The 27,226-nt window shown below is 48.0% G+C and overlaps 1 protein-coding gene across 1 annotated transcript; it reads right to left on the bottom strand.

Moving 5' to 3' along the window:
• Positions 1-10,292: 10,292 nt before the first annotated feature.
• LOC144271878 (UDP-glucuronosyltransferase 1A4-like) lies at positions 10,293-25,832 on the bottom strand. The gene is made up of 3 exons (XM_077829485.1): positions 24,969-25,832; positions 11,792-11,848; positions 10,293-10,472 (listed from the first exon to the last, which is right to left on the bottom strand). Exons 1-3 carry the CDS (start codon positions 25,830-25,832, stop codon positions 10,293-10,295), a joined length of 1,101 nt encoding a protein of 366 aa, XP_077685611.1.
• Positions 25,833-27,226: the final 1,394 nt, after the last annotated feature.

The raw sequence follows: 27,226 nt of genomic DNA, 5'->3' as shown, positions 1-27,226 counted from the left end.
CTGCAAGCTGGAAGCAGATGCTTTGACTCTGCAGGTGTTAGTTCAGCTATAACAAATGGTTTCTAACACCACCCAGACTTTAGCGCTGCTTGCAACCTTTTTGAACTTACTGTCTCATTTATTTTTAAACTCTGTGGAGCTGGCAAAAGAAAACACTTCTCACGGACAAATTCTACCGTTGGATTTGCCGGCACCATTTTCAGTCAAGAAGAATGTCTTTGATTTACTCATTAACTTAAAGTCCATTTCTCTACACTTAATTGCATAGGCCCCTTCTGACCCCTGGTGCTAGCCCCTGAGAGTCAGCAAATTTCATCACCCAGAGGTGTCTTTGTGGTTGTCAATCATTCATAGACTAGATCAGCAAAAGTAGTGATCTGGGTTTGTGCCAGTGCGATGCAAAAAAAACCCCTAATGACCCCACGTTTGCAGCAGTTGCTGTCTTCAAACAGTAGAGATTTTGGATTGCTAGGTTATTCTGTCCTTCATAAAGAATTGCCCGTTTTGTAACAGGAATTGAATAGGCCATCAGCATACTATATTGTGTTACTAAACTCTTTTTCTGATTGTCTGTTAGTGGGTGGCCAGGGCAAATACTAATATAGCCACAAGGCTGCACACACAACACAATTGCATTCAGCTTGTACTTTGCCTCCAGGCTAGTCCAGTCTTCATGCCCTTTCATTCCTTGGCATCTCTGCTGAGAGTGACAGAGTACCAGTTCTATTCATAGGGTGACCAGATAGGAAGGGTGAAAAATCGGGACGGGGGTCGGGGGTAACTGGCACATCTGGTCACCCTATCTATGACTTATGAGGAGAGGCTGAGGGCACTGGGATTGTTTAGTCTGCGGAAGAGAAGAAGGAGGGGGGATTTGATAGCTGCTTTCAACTACCTGAAAGGGGGTTCCAAAGAGGATGGCTCTAGACTGTTCTCAGTGGTAGCAGATGACAGAACAAGAAGTAATGGCCTCAAGTTGCAGTGGGGGAGGTTTAGATTGGATATTAGGAACAACTTTTTCACTAGGAGGGTGGTGAAGCACTGGAATGGGTTACCTAGGGAGGTGGTGGAATCTTCTTCCTTAGAGGTTTTTAAGGTTAGGCTTGACAAAGCCCTGGCTGGGATGATTTAGTTGGGGACTGGTCCTACTTTGAGTAGGGGGTTGGACTAGATGACCTCCTGAGGTCCCTTCCAACCCTGATATTCTATGATTCTAAGGGAAGAGGCCATTCGTGAGTTAGTCATAGGCGGTGTGCAGGATCTGCTCCAAGAGGCAACTATAGCTGCATTGCTTGAAAATAGTGACCCTAGTGCAACTAAATTTAATATCTTTGTAGTGGGGAAAATACCAAAAAGCCCCACCAGAGTACCATTTAATTTTAAAAAGGGGAACCACATGCGAATGAGGATGCTAGTTAGGTGGACATTAAAAAGTGCAGTCCCCAGGGTAAAATACCTGCAAGCAATAGGGAGACAATTTAAAAAACACCAGAATAGAGGCTCTGACTAAATGTAGACCCCAAATCAAAAAAGAGAGTCGGAGGACCAAGAGAGTGCCACCGTGGCTAAACAGGAGAATAATGGAGGCCATTAAAGGAAAAAAGGCATCCTTTAAATTTTGGAAGTTGAATCCTAATAAGGAAAATAGGAAAGGGGCATCCATTCTGGCAAGTCCAATGTAAAAGTATATGCAGGCAGGCCTTCTGAACTTCTTTCTTGGAACTTGCAAAAGATCCAAAAACTAACAGTAAAAATATCTTTGAAGACTGTCAGAGTTAGGAAACCCTGCCAAACAGGTAGGGGGGCCACTGGAGGGCAAAGGTATTAAAGGCGCACTCAAGAAAAACGAGGCCATTGTGGAATAGCTAAATTAATTCTTTGCATCAATCTTTACTGCAGACGATGTGGAGGAGATACTCATGTGAGAGCTATTCTTTCTGGATGACAGATCTGCCGTACTGCCCTCAACTGATGTGTCAGTAGAGGAGGTTTTAGAATAAACATGTCAACTAACATATGGATAAGGGTGATCCAGTTGATACTGTGTTGATACAGAGAGCCTTTGACAATGTCCCTCACCAAGGGCCCTGAAGGAAACTAAGTAGACATAGGATCAAGAGAAGGTCCTCTCAGGGACCAGTGACTGGTTGAAAGATAGAAAACAAAGCATAGGAATAAATGGTCAGTTTTCACAATGGAGAGATGTGAAGAGGGGGATCCCTTAAGGACCTGTACTGGGTCCTGTGCTGTTCAACATATTCATTAATGATGTGGAACAAGGGGTGAACAGTGATGTGCCAAAGTTTGCAGGAGACACAAAATTATTCAAGATAGTTAAGGACAAAGCAGACTGGGGAAGCAGAGTGAGTGATGCTGGCAGACCAGATGCCAGCTCATACAAAGGCCCCTAGGCCTCACTGAACACTTACAAATGCGTAGCTGGAAACCAGTCTTACTCATCTGTGTGTTAGTACTATTAAAATAGATGTTAGAATTATAAGAATGTGTTTAGTGTTTGAACTTTATACACTGCTAGTGAATTGCTGCCTGCATTAATCTCACTTACAATATCTGTATCCCATGTTATAAGTTTCAGAGTAGCAGCCGTGTTAGTCTGTAGTCGCAAAAAGAAAAGGAGTACTTGTGGCACCTTAGAGACTAACCAATTTATTTGAGCCTAAGCTTTCATGAACTACAGCTCACTTCATTGGATGCATTCAGTGGAAAATACAGTGAGGAGATTTATATACATACAGAACATGAAACAATGGGTGTTGTCATACACACTGTAAGGAAAGTGATCACTTAAGATGAGTCGCAATATTACTACAAAAAGACTTCAAAAACAGACTCCAATGAGAGACTGCTGAATTGGAATTAATTTGCAAACTGGATACAATTAACTTAGGCTTGAATAGAGACTGGGAGTGGATGGGTCATTACACAAAGTAAAACTATTTCCCCATGTTTATTCCCCCCCTCCACCCCCCACTGTTCCTCAGACGTTCCTGTCAACTGCTGGAAATGGCCCACCTTGATTATCACTACAAAAGGTTTTCTTCCCCCCGCCCCACTCTCCTGCTGGTATTAGCTCATCTTAAGTGATCACTCTCCTTACCGTGTGTATGATAACACCCATTTTTTCATGTTCTGTGTGTATATAAATCTCCTCACTGTATTTTCCACTGAATGCATCCAATGAAGTGAGCTGTAGCTCACGAAAGCTTATGCTCAAGTAAATTGGTTAGTCTCTAAGGTGCCACTAGTACTCCATGTTATAAGGTAATAGTTAAGTATTTTGCTCTGTAACTATTGTAACCCTTCTGCCCAACAGAGTTGGCAGCAACAAGGGCCTGGTTCAGCATCTAGGGGTTCCGTTCCAGTAACACAACGCAAAACCGGCTCATGCCCCCACCCAGTGACCTGGGACAAATATACACCACCCCCGTCAGGCGCCTCTAAGAGGCAATACTTCCCCTCTTGCAAGCACAGAATCTGAATGTAGCAAAAGCCTTTTAATAACAAAGAGAAACAATGTGGCATTATGTTAGGGAAACACTACCAACAGGATTCATCACACAACCCAAGAGCAAAAACCCATCCCAAGCAAATTGGGTTGTGTCCTTTCCCTTTGGTTCTCAAGTCCAGTAACCCAAAAGTCTCTGTCTCTGTCCTTGGTGAGTCCAGAGTTCAAAAGTTCATCTAAAGAGTTTTAACCCCCGCCACACACACACACACAGTCTATGTGGAAATGGTCGGGGAGCATGGGGAGTAAAGGGTCACCTTACATGCGCCAATGGCTGACTGCCCTGCCTCTCCATGGGTTTCTGCTGCAGCCTTCACTGCCAGCCACGCACCTCCATCAGCTCCTCCTCCTCCCCAGTAGCCATCCTGCAAGCCGCTCCACCAGTTGCTCCTCCCAGGTAGCTGTCCTGTGAGCCACTCACCAGTATATCATCAGGCTCCCTAGTACTTAACACAGTGCTCAGTGATTTTAGGTCACAGGAGGGGAGCCCCAGTGTGGGTGCACCATTGGCCCAAAGTGAAATCAGCGCTGCAATCTGTAACCAGACACCTAATAGAATTAAAATTAGCTCTGCTATTACACAGTGAAGAGAAGCAGTGGAGCAGTTGGCATTTAAGACCCTCAAAAAGACCCCCAAAGTACAAATGCCTATCCACAGCCCCTCTTTCTATTCATCGAGTTTTGGAACCCATGTCCCTTGCCTAGTGAGTGCTACTTAGTTGATGGCGAGTCCCTCCATCATAACAAAAAGCCGAGTACAGGTCCACTGTCCTTGATTCACATAATCAGGATAATAACACTTTATTCTTCCTGCCCCAATAACAGAGAAACTGGGGATCCCACAGCAGCCAAAGTGACCATCTAGGCAGGATGTGTGTGCCTATGCAAATGAGATCAGCCCCTGAAGTTCTTTTCCACAACCTGCCACAACTCACCACCAGATGTCAGGGTAGAGCTCATCCTGACTCTGCTTACACTATGAAAGTGTTTGCTGTGAAACTGTAAACCCACCCTGTCAGGAGAGCAGCATTACTGAGTGTGACATACTAGTTTACCACAAGAGGTGTCATCTCCTGCCCAACAAAAGAAGGCTTATAGACACCAGACAAACCATTGTGGAACATCAATGAACAAAATACTTTGTTGATTGCTTCCCCCACACCCATAAAGAGGGGACATGCACAAATTCTCATCCCATCACAGCTTAAACTCTGGGGGAAGGGGGACTGAATATTGTGACTTTTGGTGTATGGGCCCATCTATGACAAAGGCAGGTTTGCCTGGGTGGCAAGATAGACTGGAGTGCCCAAGGGGACTGTGACTCCATGGTTAGACTGTCCTAGCACTTGAGTAGTTCACACTTGATACTTGGTTGGTGAAACCTAAGTACAGAACTCACAATCAGTTTGGGGTTTATGTCCTGGTGTGTAACAAACTGTGGTTGGTACTCGTGGTTGTGAGCCACAGTCTAGACAGCCTGAGAGAGACCTCACAAAACTGGGTGACTGGGCAAAAAAAAGGCAAATGAAAGTCAACACAGATAATTGCAAAGAAGTGCACATTGGGGGGAAAAATCTAAATTATACATATTCAATTATGGTTTGTAAACTAGCTGTTAACACCCAAGAAAGAGATCTTGGGGTCTCTATAGACAGCTCTCTGAAAATTTCCACTCAATGCACAGCAGCAGTCAAAAAGGCTAATAGGGTGCTAGAAACTATTAGGAAAGGGTTAGAAAATAAGACAGAAAATATCTTAATGCCTCTATATAAATCCATGGTGCGTCCAAACCTTGCATACTGCGTGCAGTTCTGGTCGCCCCATCGCAAAAAGAATTTAGTGGAACTGGAAAAGTTTCAGAGAGGGGCAACAAAGATGATCAAGGGTATGGAACGGCTTCCGTTAAAGAAGATGTTAAAAAGATTAGGGTTGTTCAGCGGAGGAAAGGGATGACTAAGGGGGGATCATGACTGGTGTAGAAAACGTGAATAGAGAAATGTTATTTAACCATTTTCCACAATACAAAAACCAGGAGGTCGTACAATCAAAATAGGTATCAGGTTTAATGCAAAGAGGAGGAGACACTTTTCGACACAATGCATAAGTAAGCTGTGGCGCACATTGCCATGGAACGTTGTGAAGGCCAAAAGTATAATTGGGTTCACAGAGGAACTGGATAAGTTCATGGAGAACAGGTCCATCAATGGCTTTTAGCCAAGATGCACAGATGCAACCCCATGCTAAGGGCAACCCTAGTCCTCTGACTACCAGAAGCCGAGGGTGAAAGATTCGATAATTGCTTTATTCTGTTCACTCCCCCTGAAGCTCACATTTGGCCCAATGTCAGAGACAGGATACTGGGCAAGGTGGACCATTGGGCTGATGCTGTATGGTAGCTCTTATGCACTTATATGTGTTCTTTAGGTAGAAAATGCATAAGGATGCAGAAGAACCTCCTCCTGTGTTCAAGGCATTGTATACATTTCCCTACTATGCTGCTTAGATTTCTCCAAGAGAAAACCAGTACCTAGTAATAACAAGAAGTATTTCCAGTTGAGTTCATTGTGTTCGTGCTGAGCTGCAACATCCATTCTGAAGTGTCAACAGTACACAGAATGGAGGAAGGAGAAATCCTGTCCCACACAGGTAAATAGGCTAAAACCCTGAGACTATCCATTTATCTTTCTAAATATTTATCCTGTGTCGCTTACCTTTCTGTCAAAGAGATGCTTTAAACCAACATTTGATTGCCAAAACCTGAAACACAACTGGCTTTTCATGTGTGAGATTTAAAGCTTTTTCAGTCCTCTGACTTGTGCCCAAAATAAAGCTGCCAAATGTTTCTCCACTCTGCAGTGTTATCTGTATTTTCCCTCTGCTTGTTTTTTTGTCCCTATCCACAATGCTTTGACTGAATTGCATGACCCCACTGACCTTTCCCCTGCTCTGACTTTATCTGGGTCATTCCAAATCAACATATGTACCATCACCTGTCTGGGTGATTCCTCCACCAGGTCGCTGCCTCTACTATTTGTATTTGCTTCATCACTTTTGCCCTTGCTGCCCCTCACGGCTGCAACATCAAAGCAGGAACGTGCTTGTGAAAGAAGCACACAAAGGCATGATGGTGACTGGCACTGTTGGTGGAAAGGAGACACAGTAAATACAAATGCTGAGACCTAGGAAGAGGCTAAGTTGTGAAGGCCCTTAAAGGTGAAGGCAAGGTGCTTGTATCTGATATGGTGAAGAGGGAACCAATGAAAGGACTCCTTGAGTGGGGTGACCTGGTCAAAAATGATGGGCAGCAGCTTTTCGTGTGGACCTGCATTGGGTGACTTAGGTTTCAGGAAGAGCAGAAGAGGAGGAGAATCCAGTAGCTAGATGGGAGGTAACGAGGCCCCGGATGTGATTTTTAGTGGTGTGGGTAGTGAGAAAGGGCTGAATTGCAGAGATGCTGTGGAAGAAGCAGCGGCAAGATTTAGCATGACCTGGATGTGTGGTTCTAGAGAGGGGACTAATCTGAGATGGCACCAGGTTATAGGCCTGAGTAATGGAGAGGATGCTGATGTTGCTACCAGTGAGAGAGGAAGAGGGGAATGCTTCAAGGGGTGGAACAGAGCAGTTTGGTTTTAACCATGCTAAGGTTAAGCTGGGAACTACAGAGAGACAGGCCGAGCTGTGGAGTTGGATGGAGGGGAACAGGTCAGGAGTAGACAAACAGATTTTTAATCAGCAATGTATAATTGGTAATTAAAGCCAAGTGAGTTGATACGGTCACGTAAAGAAAGAGTGTAGAGCAGGGGTGGGTAAACTACAGCCTGTGGGCTGGATCCGGCCCACCAGCCATTTTAATCCAGCCCTTGAGCTCCCGCTGGGGAGCAGGAACTGGGGCTTGCCCTGCTCCGGCGCTTCAGCCGGGGAGCAAGGTCGCGGCTCCCAGAAGCAGCAGCATGGCCCTCTCTGGCTCCTATGCATAGGGGCAGCCAGGGCACTCTGCTCTGCATGCTCCCAGCACTGCCCCCAAAGCTCCCATTGGCCAGGAAGCACACCCAATGGGAGCTTCAGGGGCAATGCCTGCAGTTGGGGCAGTGTGCAGAGGCACCTGGCTGCTCCTCTGCATAGGAGCCAGAGAAGGGACATGCCATTGCTTCTGGGAGCTGCTTGAGGTAAGCACTGCCCAGAACCTGCACCCCTGAGCCTTCCCCGGTGCCCCAACCCCCTGCCCCAGTCCTGATCCCCCTCCTGCCCTCCAAACCCCTCAGCCCCACTCCAGAGCCCACACCCCCAGCCAGAACCTGCACCTTTTCCTGCACCCCAACCCCCTGCCCCAGCCCAGAGCCCCCTCCCTCACCCTGAACTCCTAATTTCTGGCACCATCCTGGATCCCGCACCCCCAACCATAGCCCTCACCCCTTCCCATACCCCAAATCCAATTTTGTGAGCATTCATGGCCCGCCATACAATTTCTATTCTCAGTTGTGGCACTGGGGCCAAAAAGTTTGCCCACCCCTGGTGTAGAGGAGAAGAGGCGGTGGCCAGTGATCGAGCTCATTGGGACTCACAGGTGACTGATATGCAGTATCCCCTCAGGAGGGTGGAACTAGGGTGACCAGATGTCCTGATTTTATAGGGACAGTCCCTATATTTAGGGCTTTGTCTTATATAGGTGGCTATTACACCCCTCCGCCCCGTCCCGATTTTTTCACCCTTGCTATCTGGTCACCCTAGGTGAAACTGAGGCATTTCAACTGCATCAGTCGAACAGGGCAAAAATTGGGGATTGGCCCTGCTTTGAGCAGGGAGTTAGACTAGATGACCTCCTGAGGCCACTTCCAACCCTGATATTCTATGATTCTATGAACAGTGATTGTAGTACTGCTCTCCTGAGCTTGGCGTCTGACCTAGCAGCTAAGTCTGAGGCACAGTGCTTGACAAAGGCCCATGGGTTACTCCATGTTGCTGCCTTGCAGGTCTCTGACCTTAGCACACTTCTGAAGCAGGCAGAGGATGGCACTTGTGCTCTGGTGGAAGGAGCCTCAGCAGAAGAGGTACGCCAGGCAGCTGATACTGCAGCGAGACACACTGTGTTCTCCGGGAGGAGATGGCCTGACCGTGGATGGCCTGGCTGTAGCTATATACAGACAGGGTCACACTGTGAATATCTTTGTCTTGTTAATATAATAAAGCAAAGTCCTGGAAACTTTCAGTGGGTGCAACTCCTTTTCTCCCAGTGTTGAGTGTGACTCTGAGAAGAAGACAGTCAGGTGGCTTGATTGTGTTAGATGAAATTCTGAGACCACCGTGTCCCTGTGAATGACTTATGTGGGGTACAGCCCTAAGTGCCAAGTGCTCACTCGCTCTTCAGGATGACATCACAGCCGGTAGGCGGACCAGGGAGGTGATGTAAGCAGCATTCTGAAAGAGGTTCTAAGAGGTTCTGTTCTCTGGCTCTCTGTCTTGGCACTCAGATGGTGTCCTCCTCCTTTGGTGAGACAGTAGTGTACCGTTTTCTGTTGGGGCCTGGTGTGTAAATTGCAAGGGACTGTAGTGTGGAAGGTCCTGAGGAAGGCAGTCTGAAGAAGGCCACAGGGCTAGAATTAATCCCAGTGGTAAGCCCTGGAGAGGGGTGAAGCACAGGGAGGCAGTCCTGAGTGGTCACTGTTCCCGCTGAGAAAGGAGAAGCTGGGAGGACCTTGGGAGAAGCCAGAGGCCTGGGAACCAGAGGAGAGGCTGTGTTAAGCACAGGCTAGAGGGAAGCAGCACAAGGGGCTCGGCAGTAGGAAGTGGCTGAGGGAAACAGTAGCGTGTCTGAAAGAGCAGACCTAGCTGTTAAACATATGGTCTCTGGGTTGGAGCCCAGAGCAGATGGTGGACTTGGGTTCCCCTATCAGGAAGGGGTGTACAAGCCTGGTGCAAGCACTACTCAGTCCAGGGTGAGCCTGGACACTGAGCCCAACAGACAGGCTGAGAAATAACAAGAGAGGAGGCTGAAGGATCTTTTGTTTTGGGACATTTTTAGACATTTAGTTGTACTACTGCCACTCCAGATGGGGCATGGTTTAGATGGGACTTAGCTAGAAGGCTGAGTCATGGAGATTCAGGACATTGTAGGGCTAAAGAGGTGACCAAGAGGGACTCTAGAGGTGAAGATCCCTGCAATACCCTGAACTGATGCCAGGATACTGGGCAAAGGTGCTCGCTTTACTGTGTGGGGCACTGGTGTCAGGAAAACTGGTACAGGCCTGAGGCAGGGCGCTGGAACCGGGGCAGGGTAGGGGGGCCATGGCCCCCTTCACTTTTCCAAGTGGGAAGGCCAAGCCCACTGACTTTTTAACATGGGTGTAGTAGCCTTGGGCAGCTGCGAAGTGGTGGCAGAAGGGGCTGCACTTTGTGGTGGGGGAGCTGGTGAAGTGTGGCACCAGCCTCTTCCTGGTCAGGGGCTGAGGTGGGCCTCAGCCCCTCCCCCACGAGGGGTCCCCACCCCGTACTCCTCTTTTTCCCCCAAGGCCCTGTCCCCTGGCCTGGTGGACGGTCCGAGGCTCCCTACAGCGGCCCAGACTCCCTCAGCAGTTCTTACTCCAGCTTCCAGCCTGGCCAGAGGGTGGAGGGAAGAGGAGGAGCAGGGGATGGGGCCACAGTTCCAGCACCAGTGCCCCCCCCCCACTTTTACACAGGTTCCGGAGCTTCTGCCCGGGGATTTAGATGCTGAGATCTTGTGCACCACAGACTTCATGACTGCTGAGGTGGTCAGAGTCGAAGTCCCCAGTCACAATTCTGTCGTGTCCTTTGCCTCTTTCTTTGCCTGATCCTTGGGTGGGATGTGTTGGCCGATGCTGATCTCTCCAACTTTGCTCTGGTCATAATGGTCACCTCTGGGTCTGAAATGAACTGCATGGATTACTGTAGAGGATGCAGCTTGAGCCAGGCATCCCTGGACTTGCAGATGCTGGAAGAAAAGGCTTAGGCACAGAGCACTTAGCCAGGATGTGGCTCTCCACTAGGCAGAGAAAAAAGTGTCTTTGTATGTTCCTGATGGGGATCGGTCTGTCACAAGACAGGCAGTGTTTGAATCCTGAGGGTTTGGATTCTGCCATGAGGCTTGGTGGTTGGCGTGATGCACCTCACCCCTAGAAGAGGAAACTGATCAGATTTCGGAAGAAAGCAGCGGGTCAGACACTGCCTGGATTCCGTCTCGCTGCCCTGGCAGTAAGGGGGAACTCAGGGAGGGACAGGACTGTCCCTTATGTCCCTGCTTGGGAGCATGAGCAGACACAGGGAGCCTGGTCAGCTCCAACAGACCCTGATGTTCAAAAACCCTCCAATCTCACACTGAGATACACATGGACACAGTCTCACACAAGAACAGGAGACAGAGTTGCGGAGAAAAAAGCTTCAAGAAAGAAAGTGTGATCAACAGAGACAGAAAGCAGATGAGAGCTCAAGGAGGATAAGGATCAAGTGAAAGCCCAGGGATCTGGCTAGGAAGAGGCCACTAGAAACTTGGAGAGAGCAGTTTCAGTGGAGTGGTTGGAGAGTGTTTAAGTTAAACTGGAAGAAAGGAACTGGACCCTGTGAAAGGAAGAGGCGGTGGAGTGACAGCTGAGGAGGGAGATGGATTCAAGGGGAGTTTCTTATGATGGGGTGGACCAAAGCAGACCCGCTCTGTGAGGGAAAGGAAGAGAGGTTGAGGAGGAGGAGAAGGGATGACAAAGGAACAAGTTTGATCAGGAGGCGGAGGAAATGGTCTCACTGGGGGAGGCGGAAGGGCTGACCCACCACTCCTGCTGACACAACAGTCCAGGCAGCTATGGACTTTCGCTTTCTTTGAGCACATTACTTTTTGAAAATTACAAACATCAGTTACAAAGTCTGGTTTAATTTATAACAGAGAAAGTCTCTGGCCAGTTAATGTCAATGGCCTGTCTCCAGATTTACACTGCTGCCCAACAGCGGACTTTGGCTCACCTACTTTTTAATAAAGCCTGAATTATGGTTCTTTGTTTGGCAATACTGCTTAGACTTTTAATTTATGTTAGGGCAATAGAGTTTGTCACTAGCAAGAGAAAACCATTTGAAGTCTGATTCACATTCAGTGCAGGCCGCACCCTATTTTGTAGTTTGTGTGGAGAGCCACACAAGGGAGGAGGGTGTGTACATTAGGCACATTAAAATGAGCTATAATGCTCATTGCTCATCTACAGGCTTTTTCCACAGAAAAAATATCAAAATAATAGTGCAAACACAAAACAGAATCACTGGACATACCTGAGGTAGGTTCTTCCCCTCCTCACAGTTTATGCCTCCGACGAAGACCACGTTGGTCTGGGATACTCAAACACAAAGTCGTATCTCAGGAGCCATATGGAGCCATTTTGGTAAAGTGTTGGTAAGTGCACATCTCTCTGGAGAAACTTTGAAGCAATGTCTTGGTATTTTGTGTACAAATCCTTAAACCAGTAGTTCCCAAACTTGTTCCGTCGCTTGTGCAGGGAAAGCCCCTGGTGGCCCGGGCCGGTTTCTTTACCTGCCACGTCTGCAGGTTCATAGAATCATAGAATATCAGGGTTGGAAGGGACCTCAGGAGGTCATCTAGTCCAACCCCCTGCTCAAAGCAGGACCGATCCCTGACTAAATCGCTGTTGGAAGCGGCGCGGGCCGAGGGATGTACTGGCCGCCGCTTCCAACCGCTCCCATTGGCCTGGAGCAGGGAACCGTGGCCACTGGGAGCCGCGATCGGCCAAACGTGAGGATGTGGCAGGTTAGTGACTGGCTGCACCAAACATCCTACCATGTTTTGTTCATTTTGGCTTCATATTGAGGCAATTGTTACCCCTTCAGTTATGAAATCTTCACGGTCTTTACATCTCGTTGATAATTGTTGGATAGCTTGCCATGAGCTGGCAGCCTAAGCTCTTAGTAAAGCGGAAAGAATGTACCTGAGTTTAGCGCTAAAAGCTATACTATCCAACTTCCCCTCCTCAAGGGAATATTAATTGCTGTAATTGTAAGAGTCAATAAACACTGAAAATTGAGAAATCATTAGTTTTCTAAAGATAAAATGACCCTGGAATGAAACGAGAAACAGCTTTAAGAGGAAGAAGAAAAAATAATTTGGAAGCTGTGAGGAGACTATGAAAGCAATAGAGGTGGATGCCCTAACATTTCTCCCAACAGTGGGAACATCCACAGTTACATTTGACTAGAACAATAGGGATACAAAACTTTATTCAGTTAATGCTTGCACAAGACAAGCATTAACTGAGGGTTAGGAAGAAATTTCCACTAGGAGTATGTTATTCCATAGAGCTGGTAGTAAAACCTTTGATGGAACCGTTTTCCATCAGAGCCTGCAGTTCTGCTGAGATTAAAACCTTTCATGAATTTCACAGAAATTTTGTTTTGGAGAAAAAAAGGGAAAATAAAGCTTCCATCATGTCAAAACATCCTGTTTTGACATTTTTGGAATTAAATGTTTTGATTATTTTCTTTTGGAACACATTTTGGTTTCACATTTGTTTAAATTTTGTATTACATTGGATATTATAAACTAAAAAGTCAAAATGGAAATAAAACATTTCAATCCATCTGAATTTCTTTTTTCAGAATTGTCTTCCATGGAGAATTAACACTTTTGGTTTTGTTCCTGACTGGAATAAAAACAAATTTCAAAATATTAAATTCTTCCACAAAACAGAATTTCCATTCCCAGCACAGCTCTGTTAGTCCATCATTGTCCACTACTAGGTTTCTTGCAGTATCCTCTGAAGTAAGGTGACCAGATAGCAAGTGTGAAAAATCGGGACAGAGGGTGGGGGCTAATAGGCACCTATGTAAGAAAAAGTCCCAAATATCGAGACTGTCCCTATAAAATTGGGACATCTGTTCATCCTATTCTGAAGCATCTTGCACCAAGAGATGTGATACTGGATTAGAAGGAGTGGTGATCTGATTCAGTGTGGCAATTCCCAGGGCTTATATGCAAGAAATGGGAGGATGTTAAATTGCATTCCTTTTGACTATACAGCTTACCCTGGATTTAGCCCAGGGTCTATGCTGTTAGCTCCTCTTGGAGATTCTGCTGGCAGAAAGTCTGCCACTACAGGCAGACAGCCAGCAGCAGCAGCAGCTTCCCCTTTATTGACCCTCTCACAAAATGGGTGGGGCTAGCTACAGAAAGCTGTGGCCAGGGAGACTGGGGCCCGTGCAGATTCAGTCCATCCCCTGAGCAGTGCCACGTGGCAGGACTACTTCTTAAGCCCTAACTACCACTTAGAAGTGTTCCACTTCAGCAGAAGCTTTTTAGTCTGTGGCTGGTGGCACCACTGTTTTCTTCCCTCAAGGCAAATCTCCCCTGGAGCCCAGTGTTGGGAACACTGGGGCATGGCCACTAGGTAACTCGAGGGGATGGAAGACCACGAGTGTCGATGAAGCCCCCTCGCACTAGGCCCCGGTTTCCTTGGCCCCCCACCTCCTGCCTGGAGGCACTCGCAGCAGCTCTGCGTGCTAGGCCCAAGTGTCCTTGGCCCCCCCCGCCTGGAGGCACACACAGCAGTTATGCTGAGAATCTGCAACAGTATGTTGAAGAGTCAGACTGCTTGAAACTAAGCAAGGCCAAACAGGGGAGATATGGAAGAACAATGCTGAATAAAGCAGCTTTATGTATAGTTTAACAAATGATACAGAGAATCAGGGAACTAGCTGGGAACTGGATTGGCTGGCTATATGGATACTTGGAGCAGCTTGCTATTGGATAAGTATGCTGGGAAAAAGGATGTATAAAAGCCTGTGTAACTTCCTGCTCTGTTGTACAGGATTTGAGATTCAAATCTCCCTGTACCTTTTTGAAGCTTCAAATAAACTTTTCTGCTTCTCCACCCCGTTGTGATTATTGGGTGCAGCACACCGGGTAACAAACCAACTCAAGCTGTTGTTCAGCCTCTCGGCACTGGGTGCCGGCAACAGCTTTTGGCGTCCCTGGGTGGGCCACGAGGCTGCAATTTAGCCTTGCCCGGACCCCTCCTGGAGGTCGAGGATTGCGGCGAGAAGCAACGCCCAGCGCGCACCGGTGAGTTCATCGGGGGCCTCGGAGGAGATGCAATTTGATTGACCCCGGAGGGCACAACGGTGCAACGCACTCATATAGTGGAGAAGCTGTTGTGGACGGCGGTGAAGAACCGGTCCCTTAGACATGGGGGAGGAGCAGCTGCAGGCCACGGTGAAGAACCGGTCCCTTGGATAAGGTAGGAACCTTTTAAAATCTGGATTATATGCTCTGTTGGAACCTGGGGACGCCCAGAGTTACCCTGTAGGTATGGGACAGGGACAGAGCTCAGAGGTTAGGGCACGGTGTACGCCCCTAGAGTGCATTCTAGCAAACTGGAAGGTATTTGGTGCGGATCCGATGACTAAGAGCCAATTAAAACGATTCTGTACAGTTGACTGGCCTCAATATCAACTAGAGGACCAGGAGTGGTGGCCACCAGGAGGGTCAATTAATTACAACACGATCCTTCAGTTACTCCTGTTCTGTCAGAGAACAAGGAAATGGAATGAACATATTATGCGCATTTGTTTCTGACTTTATGTACTCGACCAGATATTTTACAGCGCTGTAATCTGACTCCGACTGGTTCGGTAGTAGCTAATGTTAGTCCCCAGACCCCCACCCCCACTGTAATGGCAGAGCCGGTGTCCCCTTCGGCCCCTACACCCACACCTTGTAAGTCCCCAATGGTTGGCCTATACCCCTTAATCACCGAAACTAAAGTCGCCCGGTCTGGATCAGACAGGCGTCCTGCCACAACTATGCAGGTTTATACTCATGTGCCCTTTAATCCTGTGGATTTGGCTGCTTTCAAAGCACAGGCAGGAGAGTTTTCCACCAACCCAAGCAGGTTTATATCAGTCTTTGAGGGGTGCCTCAGTAGTCACAAGCCGGACTGGGATGATTGTAACGTCCTCCTGCGAACCCTATTGCCTGAGGTTGAAAGACAACAGGTTGTGTCCAAGGCAAGGGAGGAGGCGCAGAGACGGTACGACCGGGATCATATTAATGTCCCTGACCCGGATGCACAAGTCCCCTGAGCAGACCCCAGGTGGGATCCAAATGATCATGGGGATATGACCCGCCTTACCTCCTATAAGGAATTGCTTTTACATGGACTCCGTCACTCAGCTGTCCGACATAATAATTGGGCAAAGCCATATGAAGTAATGCAGGATTTAAAAGAAAGCCCAGGGGCCTTTCTACAGCGTATTCGGGACACCATTCGACAGAACACTAATGCAGACCCCGATGATCAGGCAACTGAGTCAATTATTAAGGGAATTTTTACGAGCAGAGCAGCCCCTGATATTAAGAGAAAGTTACAAAAAAAGGAGGATTTAATGGGTATGACAATGGCACAAATTTTAGAGACTGCAAACCGAGCTTATAGTCTGAGAGAGACAGAGAAGGAGAAAAAGCAAGTGAGTTTGATGGTAACAGCGGTACAGGCCGGCACTAAGAGAAGTGGCCGGGGAGGAAGGGGCCGTGGACGCGACCGTCCGGGCCTGCAGGAGAGACGACTGGGACGCAACCAGTGTGCCCTGTGTCAACAGGAGGGACACTGGAAAAATGAATGCCCAAAGAGGAAAGAAAAGGGAGGTGCCCCTATGATGGCGATGGTGGAGCAGGAATAGGGGTGTCAGGGGAGACGGACCACCCTACCCCCGGAACCCCGAGTAAAGATGCAGGTGGGAAGCTCAGAAATAGATTTTTTAGTGGACTCTGGAGCGGCCCGAACTGCCGTAAATCAGCCTCTTCAGTTGCCAGTAGCAGATTCCCTTACTGTGGTAGGAGCCACAGGCAGGGACACCAAGTGCCCAGTGTATGCCCCAGCGGAATGTGCTTTGGGAGACAGGACTATATCCCACAAGCTGGTATACCTCCCTGAGTGTCCAACACCTCTGCTGGGACGGGATCTACTTTGTCGCCTCGGTGCCACCCTGCATTTTACTGAGGACGAAATAACCCTTACCTTACCCCCTGAGAATGCCTGGATCATGACCCTTGCAGTTGAGCCCTCAGCCATGCAAGCCCCAGAATGGAGTCCGTGGGAAGACCAGGTGTACCCCCTCGTGTGGGCATCAGGGATTCCAGGAAAGGCCACCCACCAGACCCCTATTACTATTCAGCTCATACCAGGGAAAGGCCCAGTGCAAGTAAAACAGTATCCAATCAAGAGGGAAGCCAGAGAAGGTTTACAGGAAACTATAGATCGATTCCTAATGTATGGTATTCTCCGGGAATGTCAGTCAGCCTGGAACACTCCCATTCTACCCGTACAGAAGCCTGATGGCACGTATCGGCTGGTACAGGACCTAAGGGCAGTCAATGAACGGGTTAAGACTCTGCACCCTCTTGTCCCTAACCCGTACACCTTATTGGCTTCTATAGGGGGACAGTATACCCATTTTTCAGTCCTTGATCTGAAAGATGCTTTCTTTACCATCCCAGTTGCCACCCCATCACAGGAGATCTTCTCCTTCGAGTGGGAGGACCGAAAAAGGGTTAAAAAGCAACTTTGCTGGACAGTGTTGGCCCAGGGATTTAAAAACTCTCCCACCCTTTTTGGCCAGGCTCTGGCCAGGGACCTACAGGAGTGGGATAATGAGGAGGCCCTCCTTCTGCAGTATGTAGATGATTTGTTAATTGCCACTGTGGGCCAAAAACCCTGCCTTAAAGCCACCGTGAGCCTCCTGAATTTTATTGGACTCCAGGGATATCGTGTAGCACGGCGTAAGGCTCAAATTGCCCTTTTTTTTTGCCTCTGTTTTCACTGACAAGGTCAGCTCCCAGACTGCTGCGCTGGGCATCACAAAATGGGGAAGAGATGGCCAGCCCTCTGTGGAGATAGAGGTGGTTAGGGACTATTTAGAAAAGCTGGACGTGCACAAGTCCATGGGGCCGGACGAGTTGCATCCGAGAGTGCTGAAGGAATTGGCGGCTGTGATTGCAGAGCCATTGGCCATTATCTTTGAAAACTCGTGGCGAACCGGGGAAGTCCCGGATGACTGGAAAAAGGCTAATGTAGTGCCAATCTTTAAAAAAGGGAAGAAGGAGGATCCTGGGAACTACAGGCCAGTCAGCCTCACCTCAGTCCCTGGAAAAATCATGGAGCAGGTCCTCAAAGAATCAATCCTGATGCACTTGCATGAGAGGAAAGTGATCAGGAACAGCCAGCATGGATTCACCAAGGGAAGGTCATGCCTGACTAATCTAATCGCCTTTTATGATGAGATTACTGGTTCTGTGGATGAAGGGAAAGCAGTGGATGTATTGTTTCTTGACTTTAGCAAAGCTTTTGACACGGTCTCCCACAGTATTCTTGTCAGCAAGTTAAGGAAGTATGGGCTGGATGAATGCACTATAAGGTGGGTAGAAAGCTGGCTAGATTGTCGGGCTCAACGGGTAGTGATCAATGGCTCCATGTCTAGTTGGCAGCCGGTATCAAGTGGAGTGCCCCAAGGGTCGGTCCTGGGGCCGGTTTTGTTCAATATCTTCATAAATGATCTGGAGGATGGTGTGGATTGCACTCTCAGCAAATTTGCGGATGATACTAAACTGGGAGGAGTGGTAGATACGCTGAAGGGGAGGGATAGGATACAGAAGGACCTAGACAAATTGGAGGATTGGGCCAAAAGAAATCTGATGAGGTTCAATAAGGATAAGTGCAGGGTCCTGCACTTAGGATGGAATAATCCAATGCACCGCTACAGACTAGGGACCGAATGGCTAGGCAGCAGTTCTGCGGAAAAGGACCTAGGGGTGACAGTGGACGAGAAGCTGGATATGAGTCAGCAGTGTGCCCTTGTTGCCAAGAAGGCCAATGGCATTTTGGGATGTATAAGTAGGGGCATAGCCAGCAGATCGAGGGACGTGATCGTTCCCCTCTATTCGACATTGGTGAGGCCTCATCTGGAGTACTGTTTCCAGTTTTGGGCCCCACACTACAAGAAGGATGTGGATAAATTGGAGAGAGTCCAGCGAAGGGCAACAAAAATGATTAGGGGTCTAGAACACATGACTTATGAGGAGAGGCTGAGGGAGCTGGGATTGTTTAGCCTGCAGAAGAGAAGAATGAGGGGGGATTTGGTAGCTGCTTTCAACTACCTGAAAGGGGGTTCCAAAGAGGATGGCTCTAGACTGTTCTGAGTGCTAGCAGATGACAGAACGAGGAGTAATGGTCTCAAGTTGCAGTGGGGGCGGTTTAGATTGGATATTAGGAAAAACTTTTTCACTAAGAGGGTGGTGAAACACTGGAATGCGTTACCTAGGGAGGTGGTAGAATCTCCTTCCTTAGAGGTTTTTAAGGTCAGGCTTGACAAAGCCCTGGCTGGGATGATTTAACTGGGAATTGGTCCTGCTTCGAGCAGGGGGTTGGACTAGATGACCTTCAGGGGTCCCTTCCAACCCTGATATTCTATGATTCTATGATTCCCAGAGGTACGGTACCTCGGGTTTCACATACGGCAAGGGGAGCGTCAGCTTTCAAGCGAAAGAAAGGAAGCTATCTGTCAAGTTCCTACCCCAAGTAACCGTAAGCGGCTCAGGGCATTTCTGGGTATGGCAGGCTTTTGCAGGATATGGATCCCAGAGTTTGGACTGTGGGCTAAACCCCTGTACGACTGTGTAAAAGGAGCAGATCATGACCCCTTCTATTGGACCCCAGAGGCTGACAGGGCATTTAAAATCCTGAAAAGAAAATTGATGGAAGCCCCGGCTCTGGGCCTGCCAGATCCCTCTAAGCCGTTTCAGTTGTATGTACATGAACGAAGGGGGGTGGCCCTAGGAGTGCTTACACAGCTGTTAGGAGCATGGAAGCGTCCTGTGGCTTATTTTTCTAAGCAATTGGATCAGGTTGCAAAGGGTTGGCCGGCATGTTTACAGGAGGTCGCAGCTACTGCCCTATTGCTTGAGGAAGCCGAGAAGCTAACATTGGGAGGGGTTATGCAAATCTATACTCCCCATATGGTCCGAGCCTTATTGGATGCAAAGGGAGGGCTTTGGCTCACCCAGGCTCGGATTGCTCGGTACCAGGCTAAGCTGTTAGAGAACTCTGAAGTCACCTTACAGCCTTGCCCCTCCCTTAACCCAGCCACCCTCTTGGCAGAAACAGAGGAACAGAAACATGACTGTTTAGAGATCATAGATGTCCAGTACTCCAGCCTTCCGGATTTAAAGGATGTACCCCTCCCAAATGCAGATTATGAGTGGTACACTGATGGTAGCAGTACTGTAATAAATGGGCAAAGGAGGGCGGGTTATGCTGTTGTGACCCTCCATGACACTGTGGAAGCTGAAGGTTTGCCTACTGGGACCTCTGCCCAGCTTGCCGAACTAATAGCCCTGACCCGTGCACTTGAACTGTCAAAAGGAAAGCGGGTCAACATTTTTACTGATTCAAAGTATGCTTTTGGTGTGCTGCATGCTCATGCTGGCCTATGGAAGCAAAGGGGAATGCTGACAGCCCAAGGCTCCCCAGTCAAGTACGGGCCCCAAATCCTCCGGCTCCTAGAAGCCGTACAACTCCCCTCGGAAGTGGCGGTGGTACACTGTAAAGCCCATCAAAGGGAGGATCAAGATGTGGCCAGAGGTAACGCCCGGGCGGATAGAGAGGCTAAGCATGCTGCCACCCTGCCATCCCCTCAGACTGAGAACGCCATATACATGCCCTTATCCCATCAGTAGGGGAGCTTCCAACCCCTCAGTACTCTGGGGAGGAGAGACAGCTAACTGACAAACTCGGTCTCCGGGAAAAGGAGGGATGGCTCCATTCCCCAGAAGGGAAGGTCCTCTTACCAAAGGGCCTGATCCGGCCAGTGCTGCAGAAACTACATCAAACCACTCATGCTGGCAGGGAAACACTTATCCAGCTAATGGGAAAATACTTTATCACTTCCGGACTCCGACCCCTGGCTGCCCAGGTACAAGTGAACTGCTTAGTCTGCCAAAAGAATAACCCCCGACCGGGACATCCTGTGCCACCAGCTGCCCTAGAACCCACTCCGGGCCCCGGACGAGTGTGGCAAATAGACTTTACTGAGTTTCCCCGGACCCAAGGGTTCAAATATCTCCTTGTCATAGTGTATCGGTTCAGCGGATGGCCAGAAGCCTTCCCATGCCGTAACTGCACTGCCAGGACAGTGGCCCTCAAGTTTGTTAAGGAGATCATTCCTTGCTTTGGACTCCCCCTGTGGATGGAATCTGACAATGGGACACACTTCACGTCAAAAATCATTCAAAGCATCTCACATGCCTTACAGATCCCCCGGAAACTCCATACGCCCTGGAGACCGCAAGCCAGTGGGGTAGTGGAGCGTACCAATCAGACCCTTAAACGGCATCTCTCAAAAGTGTGCCAAGAAGCCTCACTGCGATGGCCTGATGCTTTGCCCCTCGTCCTACTCCGTATCCGCGTTCTCCCAAAGGGTAGATTAGGGCTCAGTCCCTTTGAAATTATGTTTGGAAGGGCATGGCCTATGAATGGCACCCCGGTTCTGTCAGGGGAATGGGAGTTGGGTAATGTTTTTTTGTCACAGTATATGTGTTCCCTGTCTGCTGTTCTCTTGTCTCTTCACAGGTATACCAAGGATTCCCAGCCTCTCCCCTTGGACTCTCCCGTTCACTCCTTACAGCCCGGTGACTCTGTGCTTGTTCGCACCTGGAAAGACGAGCCTCTCCAGGAAAAGTGGAAAGGACCCTATACCGTCCTGCTGATCTCCCATACAGCGCCAAAGATCGAGGGACACAAGAACTGGATCCATCACTCTCGTCTGAAGGCAGTACCCGCCCCCTCGTCAGCAGAACAGTGGACCGTCCAACCTGCTGACTCCTCATCTAGTGACGATCTCGGGCTAAAGCTACTGTTTAAAAGACACAAATAGCGGGCACCTTAATGCTAAAATGGGCCCACCCGGGTACTGGAGACCCTGGGTTGGGAAGACTCTGGTAATAATTAATTGGGTAACATTGTTATTCTCTGTATTGGTATTTCCAAACTGTGCATATCGGGAGCATAACTCCTTTGTTTTGCTTGCGCACCATGTTGCTAATTTAACAAATCAGACTGATTGCTGGGTATGTGCTCCAACTCCACTATCCCCCAAAACGGGAATGCCCCTTGACATGCTGCCCTTGACCCTAGCAGAATTAGCCACCACCAAAGAGCAGGAGAGAACGAACTCGCCGTTCTGGAACAAGACCTCTTTACAGCAAGCCGCCTATCAGGACCAGGAGTATTCAGTTGCAGTACTCACTGAGGGAGTGTTATGTTTTACCCGAAACCAATCTGATCACTATGGGCATCCTGTGGGAAAGAGCTCCTGTGTTATTACACAGTGGGCTGATGGGTATTGGATAAAGACCAACAGGGGAGGCCAACAGTGTGGGTGTAATGGTTCCTCCCCTTTTAGGGAAACTCTTACAAATAATCTTACCACAAAAAAGGGGTTTGGAAATGTAACTTGCCATCCAGTTAACATCTCCAATGTAGCAAGCCAATGGTGGGTTTGTAGTGGTCCCTATGGCGAGTGTAATTTGAACGGCACAATTAGAAATGCCCCCACTTGTACCCAATCAGGAGGATGGGATGCCCCCCTAGGGGCATATGAACTGTTTGGAAAAGCAGCCTTAAATATCCCAGGAATCCCCTTAAGAAACAGTCCTTACTGGGCCCTACAGGGTCACTATTTTATATGTGGCCGAAAGGCTTACAAGGTGCTGCCAGCCAACTGGACAGGTAGCTGTTATATAGCTCATGGAGTTCCTCATCTTTCCATAACTGCCACGCTGCCCAAAGGAAAGATTAGAAATGCCCGAGACACCTCTGTTGAGTCACGAGAAAAGACCCTGCGGCGACTGACTACGGCATTAGAGGGCAATATGAAGAATCCCCTCACAACCGAGAAGCTGGTAGGGTGCTCTGTACTGGGAATAGCGCCACTGTTTACCGGGCCAGCCATGGCAGGCATAGGCCGCTATACTGTAAGGCTGCAGATGGTACTTGAGAAAGTGGCCTTAGAGTTAGAGGACTCGGTTAGTGATTTTCAGGTCAGTAGTAAAAACATTAAATAAAGAGGTACAGCAGCTCAGGACGTTTTCCCTCCAAAACAGGCTGGCTTTGGACTATCTCTTGGCATCCCAAGGAGGGGTTTGTGCCCTCGTCGCGCCCCGATCTTGTGTATATGTCAATGATAGCAGTTACGAGATCTATGAAAAGGTGGTACAGGCTGAGGCCCATGCCCGAGCCGGAGCACAGGTTGCCTATACTGCCCCAGAGAACGATTGGTTGCAAACCTTGTTTTCAGGCTGGGGTTTGTCGTCTTGGCTTGGTGGTTTATTTAGCCTGCTATTGAAACTTCTCTTTCCTGTATTGCTTGTATTACTGGTATTATGCTGTGCGGTATCATGTGTCAGGGCCCTTTTGCAAAAGTTAATAAGTCATTCTCTTCAGGGCTATCACAAAGTGCTTATGCAAAGTCATATTGTAAAGAAATAAGTAGCCCAAGTGAGAAAACTCAGAGCCAAGGCTGTTGAGTGTTCTCAAAGGGGGGAGTTGTTGGGAACACTGGGGCATGGCCACTAGGTAACTCGAGGGGATGGAAGACCACGAGTGTCGATGAAGCCCCCTCGCACTAGGCCCCGGTGTCCTTGCCCCCCCACCCCCTCCTGCCTGGAGGCACTCGCAGCAGCTCTGCGTGCTAGGCCCAAGTGTCCTTGGCCCCCCCGCCTGGAGGCACACACAGCAGTTATGCTGAGAATCTGCAACAGTATGTTGCAGAGTCAGACTGCCTGAAACTAAGCAAGGCCAAACAGGGGAGATATGGAAGAACAATGCTGAATAAAGCAGCTTTATGTATAGTTTAACAAATGATACAGAGAATCAGGGAACTAGCTGGGAACTGGATTGGCTGGCTATATGGATACTTGGAGCAGCTTGCTATTGGATAAGTATGCTGGGAAAAAGGATGTATAAAAGCCTGTGTAACTTCCTGCTCTGTTGTACAGGATTTGAGATTTTATTCTCCCTGTACCTTTTTGCAGCTGCAAATAAACTTTTCTGCTTCTCCACCCCGTTGTGATTATTGGGTGCAGCACACCGGGTAACGAACCAACTCAAGCTGTTGTTCAGCCTCTCGGCACTGGGTGCCGGCAACACCAGGAAGATGTAATTTATACCTTGATTCAGCTTGTGCTAACGAAGCTGTCCCATGTCTGCTCTAATTCCTGCAGGCATGAAAAAGACTTTGAAAACCATGGTAACTTCCCCCACAAATAACACATAAGTCTGTAGTTCCCCTTGCCTCCATCCACTTTTCAATGTAAAACATTCTTTGCATTCTTATAGTGGCTTTCATCAGAATATTTCAGACAATGAGAGAATCTCACACAACTGTTTTACAGACACACGTTCCAGTCTAATGCCAGTCCTGTGAGGTGGGTACTGATACCTATTTTACAGATGGCAAAACCAAGGGACGGTGACAGATCATTGATACATTCAATAATACAATTCTTTCTTTGAGGATGCTTTGTGTGTAGCCTACTGTGCCTCTCCCTCTCATCCTACAACTGCTTCCAGTGCTGAAAAGGCCATTCAAATAATCATTTGTCCTAACTGTCCCAATTTGGACAGAACGGTCCTGGCTCTCGAACCTGTGACCAGGAGAAACACTTTTCTTTTAACTTGCAGTTCTCCACTGTGGACCATAGAGACTATTGCTATCAAACAATTACCTTTTAATACAATTAACATCTAATGTAGTAAAGGTTGGCTGGCCTTAGTGCAAAACATGTTCCTCTACCATCTTTGGCTTTGCACTGGTTCTCTGTGTGCTTATGATCACACCTACCACACTAAATGCACAATATATTGCAAAAAGAATGGAACACTTTCATATTTGGGCCTGTCATGTGAGAGTCAGGGACAAGGAACACACAAAGCCATGAGTGTGTTTCTAATGGCATCCTGCAGGAATCTGTTCTTGGCCCTATGCTATTTTTATTAATGACCTGGAAGAAAACATAAAAATCATCACTCATAAAGTTTGCAGATGACACACAATTCAAGGAGGATGTTGAAAAATTGGCGAGGGATCAGAGAAGAGCCTCAAGAATGATTAAAAGATTAGAAAACATGCCTTATAGTGATAGACTCATGGAGCTCAATCTATTTAATTTAACAAAGAGAAAGGTAAGGAGTGACTTGATTACAATCTATAGGTGTCTACCTGTGGAACAAAAATTTAATAATGGACTCTTCAATCTATAACACAATCCAATAGCTGGAAATTGAAGCTAGACAAATTCAGACTGTAAATAAGGCTGGACTTCACACTTCTGAGTGCCCATGTCATGATTTGGCCCAGTCTTGATAAAGGGCAAACAGAGTGTACATACCTGAGATAGGTGCTTTTTCTCAGCACAATTTAATCCACCAACAAAGACCATATTGGGCATCACTGGCCTGGGATACTCGAATACAAAGTCTAGTCTCATTAGCCAAACAGAGCCTTGATCTAAGAGATTATGCACAGACACTTCTCTCTGAAGAAACTCAGAAGCCAGCTGTTCAAACGGTGAATAGAGAGTAATGCAAGCTCTCAGTGCCAGTGTGCTGTGTAGCAGGTTCTGCACACGCTGGGTAAAGGTCATGTGGTCTGTGCTGCTAGTAAACATTCCTGGGACATAAGAATGTGGACTTGGACACTGAGTTGCCTTGTATCCTAAGTCACATGGGAATCCACGTAAGAAAAACACAGAAGGGAGAGACAGATACTCAGCAACTATTGTCCCACATATGCCAACTGGATCTGTGAGGATGGCATCAAATTGACTTTCTTCGAGGTACCGAATCAGTTCTTTGTTGCTCAACAAACTTTCACAGCTTTGGAAAAGCATCTGGAATGCTCGTGCTAGACTTTTATATAGTGAAATAACAACATTTAGAAAAGGTTGTTTAACAAAGCGATCTTTACCAAAAGTCTCCATTAGTGCATCCATGTGTTCGTCTTTGTAAGGCACTGGATAGGTCTTAATGGTGAAATTCTTGGCTGATGTCAAAAACAGATTGGTTTCTGGTACCACAAGGACTATCTCGTGCCCATTTTGATGGAGCTTCTCCACGATAAGACGCGTACTCAGCCACGCACTTCCGTCCATAGGCATCACCAACAGCTTCTCCCCTTCAGCAAAGCCCACAAATATTAACAGAGGAAGAAACTTTATCATGGGTGGATAAAGAGGTCTAATCCCAGGAATCATCTCGGTGTAAGAAAAGCAAAACATTCTCCTGAGAAATATTTGAAAGCAGAACCCAAAACGAAGAGCTGCAAGGTCCCTGACTGCTACTTTGATTTGCTTGCATTGCTGTGAAATGGCGTTAGCTTCTCTGGTCAATGTTTACTGTTTCACAATTAACAGTTTCCAGGAAGTAGTTTATAAGCAATAGCCATTTCAAATGGGAGATTATTGGCCTCAAGGTGGCAGCTTCACCTTATATGGATCTGCGTAAATGTAGTGAATAACTCTCTTCTCTCTTTTCCACATGAGCTGTTAGCTATGCCACAGTTAGGTAGTTTCAAGATCCCTGCAGTTAACGTTCTTTTCCCCATAGTCCTTCTAGACATTCTCTTTTTACAAAGCTAGACAAGGGGAAACACACTGTGAACCTATAGTATGATAACCCAATTTCAATTTGATTTTTTCTGCATCTTGAACATTATGGGCCAGAGTTTCAGCAGCTATAAATTGCCGTCATTTCACTGAAGTCAGTTTACACCAGCTGAGTATTGGCTTTTTTTAAAATTTGCGTAGCTGAGACAGAAGAGCTATCAAATTAACTGCAGAGCAATAACTGTCCAAGTGGAGGACAGAAGGTTTAATCCCCCAAATAAGCAGTTAAAGCAACTGATTTCATACCAGAGACGACTCGTACCAGCTGATACTGGGGGGGCACACTGAGAGGAACTGAGGAGGAATCTTCCAGCCTCACCTCCCTTGGCCAGGGCAGCCAATCCCACTAGCTCCTGGGGGGATGAGGCCACAGGAGCGGGGAGCACGTGCCTTTGGGTCTGGCCAGGCTGGCCCCGGCCTGGGGAGACTCACACCTCCACAGTGTCTCCTGGAGCTCCGGCACCCTCACGGACACCTCGGCAGGGGAGGCTCGGGCAATACCCCTAACTCAGGCTCAGCGTGGAGGAAGCAGGACAGAGCTGCTTCTCATGCCAGCTCAGGGTTGTCACTCAGGGTTGTTGCCTCTGTACAGTGCAGAGGCTGCCTGTGGCCCACTCCCTCCACTCCATGCCTGGGCCCGGCTGCCAGGGACAGGGGCCAAGTGAGCCGGAGCCCCCTCATCCTCAGCACACCCCGGTCTCTGTTTTTCATTTGTTACCTCCCACCCCCATAACCATTTGATGCCTGAGTCTGGTGGCTCTCCAGCTGCCCATCCCTAGTTCTACAGTAGGTACACCTCACAGCAGTCAAGTGAGGAGGGGCATCTCCCAAGCCAGGTGTTTACATGAAAACAGCTTCAAGTAACTATCACTTGTCCAGCCCAGGAAAAGACAATGATGGACCATTAGAGTTAATGGAAAGATACTGAGACAACTGGAAATTGAAAAGAACATTCCAATTCCCAAACCAAGAGGGAATTTCCT

Source organism: Eretmochelys imbricata, chromosome 11 (assembly GCF_965152235.1).
Source record: "Eretmochelys imbricata isolate rEreImb1 chromosome 11, rEreImb1.hap1, whole genome shotgun sequence".
Taxonomy (NCBI): domain Eukaryota; kingdom Metazoa; phylum Chordata; order Testudines; family Cheloniidae; genus Eretmochelys; species Eretmochelys imbricata.
This window is presented reverse-complemented; position numbering and strand designations above follow the sequence as displayed.

Excerpts from the sequence above, each read along its gene's own strand:
- LOC144271878 (XM_077829485.1), bottom strand. The coding sequence starts at position 25,832 with ATGATTCCTGGGATTAGACCTCTTTATCCACCCATGATAAAGTTTCTT. Across the intron at positions 11,849-24,968 it reads AGAAAAAGCACCTATCTCAG|ACCAACGTGGTCTTCGTCGG; the intron begins GTATGTACACTC and ends TGAGTATCCCAG. Across the intron at positions 10,473-11,791 it reads AGGGGAAGAACCTACCTCAG|CATCTGCAAGTCCAGGGATG; the intron begins GTATGTCCAGTG and ends CTTTTCTTCCAG.